Source organism: Sprattus sprattus (genome assembly GCF_963457725.1).
Source record: "Sprattus sprattus genome assembly, chromosome: 17".
Classification (NCBI taxonomy): Eukaryota; Metazoa; Chordata; class Actinopteri; order Clupeiformes; family Clupeidae; genus Sprattus; species Sprattus sprattus.
In genome coordinates this window covers 13,779,599-13,793,587 of record NC_137915.1, presented here as the reverse complement: position 1 = coordinate 13,793,587, position 13,989 = coordinate 13,779,599, and the positions used below count along the sequence as shown (strand labels likewise).

The window sequence follows — 13,989 nt, the reverse complement described above, 5'->3', positions numbered from 1 at the left end:
CAAAAACCTGACCCCATTAACATCTTTGTCCCTCTTCCTCCTTGATAGCTCGTCCTCATCAGCGTAGTACTCCTCCTGAGACGGCCTCCCACAGACCAGAACATTCCGGAGGTCCGGTGCCACGCCCTGGTGACCTGCCCTACCTGATCGTAGGCTTGGTGCTGGGAGCCCTCGTCATCATCATCGTGGCCTTCATCCCATTCTGCCTCTGGAGGGCGCTGACCAAACAGAGTGAGTTCCTCTTACTGGACACTCGCATTTGATTTAGCAATTACAGTTGAGACTATTGATGAGGACAGAAATGTCACAACAGGTGACAGAAAACTGAGTTGTGATGCCTCCAGCTGCTTTGGGAGTTGCAAATTAAAAAAAAAAAAAAAAAAAAAAAAGATTTATGGTTTTAATTTATACTTCCATTGTTGTCTGACTAGCCCATTACTAGCTGCTGGCATCACGACTGTAAGCACAATTGTTTGTGCTGTTGGGTAGACATGGATAAGGAGGATTGTTTTAAGCCATAAATTAATTTAGACATTGCTAAGGAGGATTTTTATGCCCTATATTAATGGGCATTAATTAATTTCACCTTTGTTGCAGAGCAAGCTGCCGACCTTTGCTTCCCAGCCGTGGCAAGCCCCGTCTCCTCATGCCAGTACACCATGGTGCCCATGCAGGGTATGGCACTGATGGGCCACTGCCCTCTGGACCCACACATGGCGCCCCTCCATGCCATCTACCCAAACGGAGAGTACATCCCCAACGGCAAAGTGCCCACCCACACCCTGCCAGGAATGCACCAGGTGAGATTGAGTTAAGGGACAGGTTAGATGCAGTGGATGGTGTTCAAGGGTGTTGTCAATCCAGGGTTTGGTTGTGTCCAAGACCGTTTGGGGTGGGGGGTAAACCGTCTTTACCAATCGCATTTGCATCTTGTGTTCAGACGTTGAACAACTTGGATAACACCATGTGAACTTCTGAGAAACTTAATGCACTCTGTGGTTATGTTCCATTGAGCGTTGACATGATGAATCCTGTTGCTGTTGCAGGAGGAGAGTCATTGTGAGATGGAATGTGACACACTCCTTCCACAGTCTCTACCCAACGGACATGCACCTGCTTATCACTATGCCAACGGGTACGTACACTGCCTAGTGCACAACTCTATTGTGCTTCTGAATGTCATGTCTGAAACCACAGGCTTGCCCCTTTACCCCCAATCGGTACTGTTCATCACTGTCATTTAACTCTTACAACAAAGAGAGAAGTTTTGGTCACACTTCATTTGGACGGTCCCCTACATACTATCTACAGATGCTCAGATTATAAACAAACTATCTGTAGAAACTCTGTTAACTACAATATATTGTTAAGGTTAGGGGCTGGGTTTGGGTTTGGTTGAGGTGATATTTAGTGAACAGCGAAAAGACTGAATTTGTATTTTCAACACACTATCTATAAAGTCACTGTATGCATACTGTCCAAATAAAGTGTAACCCAAATGGATTGGATTCTCATGTTGTGTGTGTGTGTGTGTGTGTTTGTGTGACAGTGTCAGTGTCAACCCTCATTGGCCCTGTAACCTGTTCCATTGATATTTGCTCATTATCTTGCACAGTGCCGGCTGTTGACATGATTTGCATTCAGTGCTGGTATTTCAATCCGTACTGAATCAAATAAAGTCATCTAATGTGTGTGTGTGTTATCTCTCAGTGGCCCTGTGCACCATGAGGAGGAGGAGGAGGAGGAGGAGGACTGCTGTTTGCCAGATGACTCGACGCTGGAGCTCCTCAGGCCCCCTCAGACCCTGGGCTCCCTGCAGTCACTGGAGCTAGAGCACATCCCCAGCGAGGCCACCACCCTGGAGGATGAGATCCTGGCAGGTACGAGAACAAGAACAACCACAAGGGCTGGGACAGTACACATGTCAACATGCTAGAACCACAGATAGAACTTCATGCTGTGAGAGGGGCTGGGTGACGAGTAACTGGTGAGGTTAGACAAGTTAATCTTTCTGTGAAAGTTTGTCTACCTTCAGTTTGGAATGTATTGATTTGTTCCAAACATCTACTGTCGCAAACCAGTTATATAAAACTGCCTATCTGCATAGAATCGGTACTGTATAAAATGTACATCTGTATGCAGAATAAACTGTTGCTGTGTTTATAAATAAGCCAATTGAACGTATTAACCTAAAACGTATCTTTTCTGTGCTCGTGCAGACCTGCCTCTATCCACTCCAGTGGAGGACACGAATGCCACAATGCCTTTTGAAGATGAATTACTACCAGACATGAACACCAGACACAACCTACAGCTGCCTGACGACGAAGGGACGTGGGACACAGCCGATGGCTAAAACACTGTTAACACAAAACAAAAAAGAGAAAAGAGTATTTATTTTTATATAAGAGATATATTTATATATTTATATATTTGTAAATAGAACTTCGATTTTATGGTGTATAGGTGGATTATGTCTATATCATATATCTGTGCTAACACTCCTGGTCAACAAAACCACCAGGACAAAGGGACTGTCCGAAACCATGCCTTTTAAATAATCCCGTCTGCCTTAAAAACAACAAGAAACAGATGCAAGCATTTAAACATCTTAAGATAACTGTATTACTTCAGTGTGTGTTCTCATCGCAAGAAGCAATTTTGCAAAAGTAAAGAGCTGGTTTTATTGCTGATCTTAAGCCACATTCCATGATAATTAAATACTTGGGGTTACTGCCTCAATGCAGTTTTTGTTTAAAACAAATATGGCTTGTACTGTGGGATTTGTAGAGATATCATTTTATTTTTTACACAACATAAGCAAACACAGAACACAGACTTTCTGTTTGTATTTGATTGTCAGGCATGCATTATCAAGCTGTACCCAGTTTATACACACTTAGATCTATTATGCTGGATGAAGAGTTAGAATGTTCACCTCTGTAATTTGTGGAATGTACATTTGATAAGCAGCTAAGAAAGAGGTCATTCTGGAGAAAAAAAAACATGTTTGAACTGTGGTTTACAAGAGCACTATCCCTTATCTACAATGCCACCCAGTCTTTGAAGTCATTATATCTCCCGCAAAAGTCAAGTGTCCAGTGAATGTAAATGTATTAATTTCTATGGTCGGGGCATTTTATGTTAACTCAAGTGCACTGGAAGTCCTATTGAAATAGCTTCAGGTCAGTTAAGAGGGTTGCGTACGATAATCTCGGCAGTCTGGTGTGTGTTTTCTCGTGCTCAGGCAGTCATGGTGAAATCCTTTCCAGGTGAGCACCGTGAAACTCCTCCGATACGATCCTGTTAAGACTCATCCACGGCGTAACAGAGGAACTGCTGTTGTCATAAATGTTCCCTCACTGCAGTTGCATCACGGCTGGCATCCTGCTTAATGCCAGTGTTCTGGAGTTGTGCATAGAAATTAATACAACATATTATGTATGTTCACCATTAACAATCTATTAACAAATGTATGCAATGTACAAGCATCCTGCCTTTAGTAGAGTAGAGTATGAAAAAAAGAGAATATATTGTAGCTATTTATTTATTTTTCTTTAGCTGCCTGAAATGTCACTGACTGGGAATCTGTCTGGAAACAAAACTTACCTACCTTTGAATAAGCTCGTCTTACCGATAGGAATGGAGGTCAAGTTCACGATTCTGCTGGACACCATCGCATTGTTCACTAGAGACTGATTTGTTTAGAGCCACACAACCCACGCATCAGTATTAGCCTTCTGTCAAGGCGGTGCCCAGATGGCTTCTGACTGTGGAACGAAACCAGCCCCAATCTGGGCCGATCCGTTCTAGGGTCCAAATGCCTATTGGGGAGCAACTAGGCTTCATATGAAGGAGAGCCTGAAAACTATAACCCATTTTGGTAGTGAAACAGTTGTTACACAGGCTTGAGCACTATTGCATGTAAATAAAGCTGAGAAAAAAACTCATTGTCTTGTGTGTGTGTGTTTCATTACATTACCGTGACAAAAATGAAAACACAAAAGAAAAAGCATTAAGGTCAAATAATAACAGCTGTGTAACAGAGAGCGCTTCAGAAATATGTCAGTAACTGATAAAAGATGCTTCAAGATATCCCGCTGTGCTTATGAAATACAGTCACGGCAGGATCTGCCTAATGCATAACATACTTCAAGAGAATCCAGCTAAATTATTTACATATAGAAAACAGCAGGCTATTCTAGATTTGACATGAACCCATAACATGTGGTTTTATCGTTTATGTAAGCTCTGGAGTCTGTTAGATGTACGTTTAGTACGTAGTTTATTCTGTCAGCATGGATTATTAAATGTCCTGTAAAGTTTACTTACATTGTTATCTGGATTACTTAAATTGAATCCAAATTAAAACTTAGATTATTAGAGGCTCTAGGTTTTACTTTTTGTTTGTGGTCCATTCCTTTGTTAGTGTACCATCATTTATCCACATTAGGATGCTTATATACTAAATGACTCATGATAAGAGATAGATGAGTTTTGAAGGTTTGTGCACAAAATCCCTATAAGTGTTGCAATTACACTACACTAATTTCCTGAGTGTGACTGCCACCTGGTGGCATAAACTGAGTCAGAGTAAGTTCACCAGAAATGGAGATGGGGAAATAATTTTTATCCTGTGTATTTCTTTTCTAACTGATATAAACAGTTATAGAAATAGTAATAGTTTAATAGATAGTAATTGATAGAAATAAAATGTATTAAACTCAGCTTTTCCGTGCAGGTAACTGCACTACTGAATAAACATACTTGAGACCACAATTTGTAGATTCATTCTAAATATGAAAGATATATCTGGCATTAAATGAGCTTAGCTATATTGATCCTCAATAGAAAAAAAACCTATAGCTGTATAAGAAATGCAGAAAGCATGAAATTATGTTTCAAGACGCACAACAAGAGTGTAGAGTATCACAGTTCAGAAAAGGAAACTGCACAGAACCTTTACTTAGAAAACCTTTAATAATCAACTTTGTATATTTACACATATCTACAATCCGTTCTACGACCTTAAATAAATAATTAAACTCCTGCCTCATGGATATTCTAGTTTTCATGAAAAAGGTTATTTTCTTTTGGAAGTAACGATAATAAAGAAAAATACTAAATTTTTGTAAACAAAAATGATTTAAACATGGACACAGAAAGACTGAAATCATCCAGCAACAGATATGTATGTTTCATGGATCTTATGCGCTTGTATAACCCTCACTACCATGACATTAAATACCATGGCTACCATCACATTAAATACCATGCTTATTACTCTGGTCGTCACAAAAGTACAGACCCTTTCACAGTATCAAACCATCTAGCTACAGGTGATTTCTGAAAATTAAATAAAAAGAATCTCTGAAAGACAGCATGGGAACAACTGAAATATCCATAGTCTCCATTTAAGATTCATAACCGTCAGTCTCAAGAGCTGTTCATACAGCAGAACTCCCATCATGCCCCAGAATATGACTGATGTTGTGGGCTGGGCGGTTGGTCTGTTTGCTGGAGTCCGCAGATGAAGTATTGGCCAGTGACAGCAAAGGGGACATAGGCATTGAAGAGCCATCTGGTGGCATAGCTGTGGCAATTTCTGGGAAAAGTGAGGTCAAATTGAAGTTCGAGAGGTGAGGGGTGATACTGGAGGAGTTGCCAATGGGCATATGAGGCATTTCCGGGAGCAGGGGAAAGCTGGCTTGAGCAAAGCCAACCGGTCTGGGTGGGGAGAGGATAGAACTAAAACGGTTGTTGAGTGGGGCAGTGCTACTTTTGTCTGTACTCGGGCTTGTAAACATTTGGTTGGAGAAGTACTGTAATGGGATGTCACTTGGAAGGCTTGGATGAGCTGCAGGTGAATACGAGGGGTAAAATGAGGGCAAGGTATTCTGAGGCTCCACAGGAAGAAGGGCTGCAGTGCGGGAGGTACCAGATTGGGAAACGGGGGGGATGAAGGTAGAATTTGCATTTATGGGTGGCGGTGGATTCATGCTGCCCTCTGCAATGAAAGGGAAGCTAAAGTTCTGAGAGAGATGTTGATCAGACACCAAATTGTTTTCACTGCCGACTTGTGAACTGTCAGGCATGAAGCGCACTATACTTCCCCTCCGAGTCTCCCCTCCGGTCTGTGGACGCCCAAGGATCACACCTCCAGTGGAGGGAAGTGGTAAGGACCCCTCAGAGTCAAATGGGTCTGAAGGTCTTACAGTTCCTGACCTTGGCCGTTCCCCTGGTCGAATCTTGGAACTTTGTGCCTCTTGTCCAATATGACGGGTGCGCTGACTGACACCCGACAATGCCCTCGAAGAGCCAGGGTTTCGTCCTGGTTCAGCACTACTTTGAGGCGTTGGAGGATGGGGGAGTCCTGTCCTAACTCCTTGGCCGTGCAAATTCCCGCTTACCTGGGGTATGTGTCCCTTATTGCTTTCCCCATGGCGCATTGCAGGAGCCTTCTGAGATGAAGACAGGCTAGGACTAGAGGCCTTGGCCTGCAAATCCCCAGCAGATGGTCCAGGCACACAGCTGTATTCTATGCTGACAGGGGGGCAGCACTGAGCTGACCTCTGGTGTACAGTTTGGTCAGGTAGATGTGGAGCCAGGAGACTTTGCATGAAGCTCTGATGGCAAGGCTCTTGTTCGCGAGGCAATCCCACCCCAATCTGCATGCCTTGTGACCCCGCATGACTGCCTGAATAAGGCACACGTGACCGGCCATCACCTCCAGAACCTGGGCCCATGCGGAAGGTTCCCTGCACCTGAGGGCCCCTTTGCACTGGTGGTACAGATTTGTTTACATCAACTCCACGGGAAACCTGCACCTCAAAATTGCCAAGTTGGTGGCTACTGCTCAGAGTCTTAAATGGTGGGCACTCAATAATTCGCTGGACATCAGCTGATCCAGGGTGGTCAGGAGGCAGCCTACTTGCAGAGTTGTGGTTGATGTTTCCTTTTGCTCTATCCAAATAGCGAAGGTCTGGCTGATCTTGATTGTTGCCACGTGGTGCCTGCAGGTGAAGCCCCATGCGCTGCTCGCCACTTGACGATGACTTCCCAATGAGAGCTTCTGCCGAGTAGCTAGAGAGACGCTGGCGCTCATGACGTGAAGGAGCACAGGTGAGGTCGGATGAACGAGACGTGGCACTATTAGCCTGTGAGGTCAGCTGCTGTTCCAGAGTCCGAGAACCCATTAGTCTTTGGACAGTGTTGTGGTCCTGCCCGCTCTGACACTCCTGCTGCCCCAAATGACTGTTCTGATGAGTCCTTGGGCCTGTTGGCTGGGCCTCGCAGGTCTTCTCCTGCAGACGTCCCGCAAAGTGCTGCTGCTGAATCTGCTGTTGAAGGTGTTGGTGGCGAGAGTGAGAACTCTGCTGCTGAATTTGCTGCTGCTGCTGCTGATGTGGCTGTTGGTGCTGGGGCTGCTGGAGTTGCTGGGATTGCTGCTGCTGCTGTTGGTGGTGATGCTGTTGATGCTGTTGTTGCTGTTGTTGTTGATGTTGATGTGCTTGCTGCTGCTGTTGCTGCTGATGTGCTTGCTGCTGCTGTTGCTGTTGCTGTTGCTGTTGGTGCTGCTGCTGCTGTTGGTGCTGCTGCTGCTGTTGCTGTTGGTGCTGCTGCTGAGATGGTGGATGCTGCTGCTGAGGTGGTGGATGCTGCTGTAACCCGCTCTTCTCCAAATGATGCTGTTTCTGCTGCATACCAACAGGAGGTCCTGTTTGACCACCACGGACCATTCCCCTCTTTTTGTGGACATGCTGATCCTGCTGCATTGCTCTTTGATGGATGTTGTGAAGTTGACCCTGTGTGTTGTCAGGCTGTGTCAGATGATGCTGTAGCTGATATAGGTGATGTCTCTGCTGCTCTTGCTGCTGATGCTTTAGGTAAGGGTTTACTCCTATGTGTTGCTGTGACTGGGGGGCACCGTGCTGTGAGTGGCCAAGCTGAAGATGCACTACACCGGGCTGACTTGGTTCTTGGGGTAGTACCTGAGAGGGGCAATGTCCATCTGCTGGTCTCAAAACCGTACTCATAAAGCTGTTGCTAGAAAAGAGAGAGCTCTCAGGGTTAATCCGAGTCATGACAGCTGGGGGGTTTGGGGTCATTTGACCAATAATCATCTGGGAGTGGTCTGCTCCCTTGACATCCATGCGTCCAACATTGCCAGGCGGACAAGCCTTGGGACGTTTGTTATTAGGCAGCATCACATCATCCTGGGCCGGACGTTTAGGTAGCTCCTTCAGGTGTCTTTCTGCTACACCAACATGTGGACGCATGAGGGCACTCTTGTGGGGTGCGTACTCATTCAGCTGTCCAGATACAGAACAGTTTGGAAGAATGGGGGTGGATGGTTGGGACACCAAATTGGCAGGACCTCCTGGTGAAGGAACTGAAGCTTGCTGGGCAAGACTGGGAGATCCAGGATAAGGCTGACTGGAACTGGGACGTATTAGGTTGTTTACATTGAGACTACCTACAGAAGCTGACTGAGAGTAGGACACACCGTGAGGTGGTCTATTTTGCCTGCTCGTTGTTCCCTCAACTGGTGGACATCTGACAGAGCTTTGGGAAGAAGTTTTTACCAAGGGCAGATCCAGGTGTTTGGGCGGCTTAAACTGCTGTTCTGCGGTCCTTTCTTTGTTGTTGCTGTTGGCTTGCTGAGATTTGGGTAGATCCAGCGCAGTTACCAGCGCCAGTATTTCTGCCTGCTCAGACATGAAACTGAATGTTCCAAAGCTGTTAGATGAAGCACTGATATTGTGGCCAGTAGGAAGCATTGACGCAACTGAAAAGCCTCTACCACCAGCTGACAGTGGTGAATCTGTCTGTCTATTTGACATAAGGGGTTGTTCCAAAGAATCCTGCTCTAAAGAGTACACCTCCTGAGGGAGGGAAGGGTTTTTTCTAGGGCAACTATTGGTCACCAAATGTTCCTTCTCCACAGACACAAGATTTTTTTCCTTTCTAGAGTCAAGTTTTAATTCCATAGAACTCATCTGTGTGGAGGGCAGAGGGGCCAAACCAACTTCCTGAGGTTGGCCAAGAGATCCGCGTATATGATCTCGTTTCCTGGGCTGAGGGGGTTGTATCTGACTGGATGTATCTGGGGGGTTTGACTGTGATGAAGGCTTGCCACAAGATATTTGAATTGTAGGCAAAGAGGAAGAATGGAAAATCTGTGAGGAGTCCAGCAAATTCGTAGATTTTCCTTGACACTGTAAAGAGGGCTGATTTGACTGTCCAGAAATCATTGGTCCACTTGGAGCAGATGTGTTAATTGTGGGAATGGGAGGAAGCATTAGAGACCTAGAAGATGCAACTATTGATTTGCTAGGAGTAGAATCCACAGAGGTAACCAATGCTGTTGCCTGCAGGGAGCTATAGCTTGTTGCTGAAGTAGTAGTATGTAGTTGTTGTATACCTGGCATAGAGAGGCCAACACAAACTGTTGTTTTACTCTGAGGAGGCGATTCAATGTTCACAGGCTGAACACTGACTGCTGAGCATGTGGGCTTTACAATGGAGTCAACACAAGAGACTGCAGTGGTGTCTTTTGTCATCAGAACTCCATTGTCTATTGATGTATTCAAAGCAGAACATATATTTGTTGCAACAGCAGGTCTGCTCGATTTGGCACTTTCTTTGGAAACTACTATTGCTTTCTGCGTAAAACTAAGCGATGTGGCTATAGTTCTACTTAGAACTGGAGTTGCTGCTGTGCCACGCAATGTGGTGCAAACACTATTAATGGCTGTAACTGGTGGAGTGACAGTTGGCTTGTCTAGTGCAGATTGGGTACTGGTGACAGTTAGTACAGCCTCTGAAACAGGGATACTAATTTGTACTGGGGTGTTCTGAGAAGAATTAGTACTTAAAACCCCACTTGCCGTGAAATGTACTCCTGTTACTGGTGGCTTCTTCACAGCAGAGTTGTTTTTGGTGACTACCGTTGTGCTCTGCACACAGTTCGTACTACTGACGGTGCTCGTAGTTGTGGAACTTAAAGTTGTTTTTGGAGCAATAACAGCAGCAGTGGATTGCCTTTGTAGCCCGGCTGAATTTACTGCCTTAGTCTGCGGTGTTGTGGGCTTGGCTGCAATTGGTAGAAGACACCGCCCCAGTTTGAGGTCCTTACTTCTAACTGATTTAGGTTTCCTTCCTGGTTTCTTTTTAGGCCCAATTTTCTTCATAGGCCGTCTGACTACACTACTCACTTGCTTAGGTGGTGCAGTAGTTTCTTGGGGTATGGGAGCCATTGTCACACAGCTATTAACTGCTGGATTAGTTGTAGGCAAGTTAGGCTGCACGATTGTATACGAGGGTGGAACAATGGAATGCATTTGGACAATACTTTGACTAGTAACCTGTGAGCCTGTCTGGTTAAGGCCTGTAAGTGGCCCAAAGCTGTGAACAGTGAGATCACTGCTCTGTTCTTCACTGGAAGAAGTTTGGCAAATCTGTGAAGGAACTGTAGCAGCCAGACCACTAGCCTTGTCAGGTGAATTGACAGGTTGCAAAACAAATACTTGTCCATTCATAGAGATAGTCTGAGGGGCCTGTGATGAAAGCTGTGGAAGAAGATGTACTAACTGCTTACCTGAAACAGCCTGATTATTGGTAACCGATAGTGCATTCGAGGTGGCCATATGGCTGGGTAAAACGGGCACTACAGCAGGAATCATGCCAGTCTGTGGAGTCTGTGGCGTATGAGATGTCTGATTAGCTGCCTGAATAATAACATAGTGCTGACACGGTGTCTGGGTAGTCTGGCTACTCAGATCCTCCCTCATCACTTGCTGAGTTGTACAGGAACCAGCCTGCTGTAAGAAAACAACATTTGGATTGTTGTTTTGTGGCGCAGGGACTGCAGCAACCGTGGTTCCTGCAGGATTAACCTGCAACACCTGCATGGTCTGAAGCATGGGCATCACAGCAGCTTGCTGCTGACCACTAAGGCCTGGCTGGGCTTGTGCCACTATCGCTGACTGAGGCTGAACAACAATGGAGGACTGAGGATGTGGTACAACTGAGGGCTGGGGTAATATAGCTGGCTGGGGTTGAGGTGGTGCAATAGACTGGTGCTGAGGTATTACAGCAGACTGGGGCATCACTGCCAACTGAGGCTGGGGAAGTAAGGCTGGCTGCGGTTTTGTCTGGGGTAGCAGAACTGGCTTGGGCTGGACCAAGGGTAGTAGAGCTGGCTGCGGCTGAGCTACAGATTGTATGGTTGGCTGAGAAAATACAGTTACTTGGGGATAGGGCCCCAATGTTGGTTGGGGTAAGACGACAGGCTGACCCTGGGAAACACTAACTGGATGAGTTAACAATGTTGACTGGGGCAAAATGGCTGAATGGGGAGGGGAAAAGACATTTTGTTGAAGCTGTGACTGTAGCTGCTGTGGAGACTGGGGTGGGAGAGTAGGAATGGCGACTTGCTGCACTGTGGCAGCTTGTGGTTGGATCTGAATAGGGGTGGGCAGGGTTGAGGGTCTCACACCAACAGAGCACACAGAAAACTGCTGTGGAACAGCGCTGCTGCCATCAAAGGTGGGCAGTGACTGGCAGACAGGTTGCACTGTATTCCCTGCTAGATGCAATGTTGTCCATGTTGTCTGAGTGTTCCCCGCAGCACTGAGGAGACTCAAACTGGGTGGTAAAGTTTGATTGAGAGAAGTGACTTCAGCCCTCTGAGAGACCGTTACAGCAGCAACATACGGGGCCAGCGCTCTGCTCTCTGCACCTTGAGGGAGACGAGTTACACCAGCAACAGGTTGTCTTGGGAGAAGTAAAGTAGAGCCGGTTCCGGATGTGGGGGTAGGGGCAGGAGTGATTGACAGGGGTTGCTGAGGCAAGTGGGTGGTGACTGCAGGTTGTGGGCACAGACTCTGAAACGTGATGTAGTTCACAGGGGGAGGCAATTTTGGATCGACTGGGGCCACCGACGCATGCTGCTCAACAACTGTGAGTCCAATCCTGGTGACCGCAGGAATAAGGGCTGCTACAGGAATATGTTGTGGAGCAGAGGACGGAATGACGTCATGGACTTCATTTTGGATAGCTGGTCTGACATCACAGGCGCGTTCCACGATCACAGCAGTCTTATGTTGTTTGTCTGGCTGTGGGATTAGGTTTTGTTGACCAGGCTGTTTACCTGAGGGGGGGATAGTATTTCCATTCGAGTAGACAATGATTCCCTTGGACAGCTGGTGAGTTGGGGTCACTTTTGCCACTTTCGCACTTCGCTGCTTGCCCTTCCAGTGAATTGTTGGGTCATCAAGGAAGTTTATGCCATTGGCTTTCAGCAGCTCAAGGAAATTACCACTTTCCTTGCGCAGGTCCTCAATCTGGCGGCGCAGTCGCTTTATTTCTTCTGCTGTACAACCACAAGTGTTCATGAGAAGTTAGTCACATCACAATACGACAACCTATGTAGGAAATCTACAGCAAGTGAATGAAGGGAAAAAGGGCCGTGTAAAGGCTGACCAAAACACATTTTACCTTGCACGGTGTCAGCCCCATTGAGAAGCATTTCATCATTCTGTTGCTTCAGCTCAGTTATATAACGGTGAGCTTCACCCAAGATCATGTTTTTGCTCTACAGGCGAAAAAAACGAAATGTTAATTAGATTTACTGCAATCAACACATGTGAACAATTTGACCCGAGTCTGAATGCAGTTTCATATGCCAGTAAACAATCTATATCAGATGTTCCACCTGTTTAAGGGCTGGGGAGCAGGGCAAGAGGTCTCCTATGCGGTTGATTCCAGCATTGATTTTCTCTTTGCGGTGTCTTTCAACTGAAATTGTGAACAGACTGGATACTTAGACATGTAGCTCTGGTGATTGACTAAAAAAAATATCACATCATGAACAAAACACCAGGGATAAATATCTCACCTGCATTATGACTCTCTTTATTCTTGTTTTTCTTCCTCCTATTCAGACAACAAAACTAGGTATGAGCAATGATAACCACACCTAGTATGAACTTGACAACTTTCATAAATCATTCAAAGCCAATTACATATTTCAATACTGTGTGGTTACATATTTTGTCATCCAAAAAAGAAATCTGGCTAAATTCTCACAAAGATCTTCTGGCCATGCATACAGAAAATGCCCTAGAGAATCTTGCAGCATGTGATGTAACTGGATTTTACCACTACATACCTCGGAGATTTGTGGATTGGAGGCTGATTTTGTGTTATCTCTGGCATCCTGGCACTCTTTCAGGCCTGTAAGTGACGGTGCAAACCAATATAATTAGAAAATAAACACATTACAAGTGACAATTATAAAAGAAATATTAAAACTACAGTGTTCAGAAGAAAGGCAATTGCCTTTAGGACAACATACCTCCCCGTTACGGCTGAGACCAGCCAGGGGATTCTTCCCAACAAACGTGCCAGGTTACCACACTTTCAGACAGTTCTTCTGCACCTCTTCCGATACACCACTAACTTTAGCTGAAGAGTTCTTGAATGAGAGACAACGTTAGGGTTAACCGATCACCAGTAATCAATCAACACAAGCAGTAACACATTTGGTCATCCAAATGGATGATTACAGTTTAGGTAGAAAGCTAACCATGTCGACAACACAATTAGCTATATTCAACAACAAACTGCCTAGCAACACAGTTACTTGGGCGAAATTGACCCAAATAAACTATAGTGACAAACAACTTCGGCAGACAACCAAGCATCAGATAGCTAAATTACCTCAAATGAACTGGTCAACATCTATTTCTTTCGTTATTCTTCCACCGAAAGCAGACCGTGTTAGCTAGCCTAGAATGTCTGTTAATAATGTTAAACAAAATGCACTGTCTAGCTTCCAATGTAGGCAATAACTATGCATGCGAGCCATATTTATTTTAATGTGTTAAATGTCTAAATGTAATGACCAGGCGAAGTAAACATTACTGATAAGGTGGTCAAAAAGCAATTGTTTATGATCATCTGAAGTTAGCTATCGCCATTCTC

The 13,989-nt window shown here is 45.2% G+C and overlaps 3 protein-coding genes across 4 annotated transcripts in view; 1 reads left to right on the top strand and 2 right to left on the bottom strand.

Annotated features, from left to right (window-relative positions):
• The window catches only part of boc (BOC cell adhesion associated, oncogene regulated), a 34,534-nt gene extending 30,733 nt beyond the window's left edge, over positions 1–3,801 (top strand). For both annotated transcript variants that reach the window (XM_080855177.1, XM_080855178.1), the window contains exons 15-19: positions 49–231; positions 598–800; positions 1,047–1,135; positions 1,711–1,880; positions 2,220–3,801. In XM_080855177.1, the coding sequence (XP_080711303.1) occupies positions 49–231; positions 598–800; positions 1,047–1,135; positions 1,711–1,880; positions 2,220–2,356 (782 nt within the window). In that variant the 3' untranslated portion in view covers positions 2,357–3,801. The remainder of the gene's footprint in view (positions 1–48; positions 232–597; positions 801–1,046; positions 1,136–1,710; positions 1,881–2,219) is intronic.
• A 1,273-nt stretch (positions 3,802–5,074) lies between these two features.
• Positions 5,075–10,840, bottom strand: LOC308377987 (uncharacterized protein). The gene has a single exon (XM_080854779.1). The coding sequence runs from the start codon at positions 10,791–10,793 to the stop codon at positions 5,448–5,450; it is 5,346 nt and encodes a 1,781-aa protein (XP_080710905.1). The 5' UTR covers positions 10,794–10,840; the 3' UTR covers positions 5,075–5,447.
• On the bottom strand, positions 10,793–13,482 carry LOC308378511 (uncharacterized protein; the record flags this gene model as incomplete). Its single annotated transcript, XM_080855452.1, has 7 exons — positions 13,361–13,482; positions 13,175–13,239; positions 12,902–12,939; positions 12,719–12,801; positions 12,502–12,598; positions 10,903–12,376; positions 10,793–10,820 (listed from the first exon to the last, which is right to left on the bottom strand). Exons 2-7 carry the CDS (start codon positions 13,219–13,221, stop codon positions 10,793–10,795), a joined length of 1,767 nt encoding a protein of 588 aa, XP_080711578.1. The 5' UTR covers positions 13,222–13,239; positions 13,361–13,482.
• Positions 13,483–13,989: the final 507 nt, after the last annotated feature.

Excerpts from the sequence above, each read along its gene's own strand:
- LOC308377987 (XM_080854779.1), bottom strand. The coding sequence starts at position 10,793 with ATGAGGGAGGATCTGAGTAGCCAGACTACCCAGACACCGTGTCAGCAC.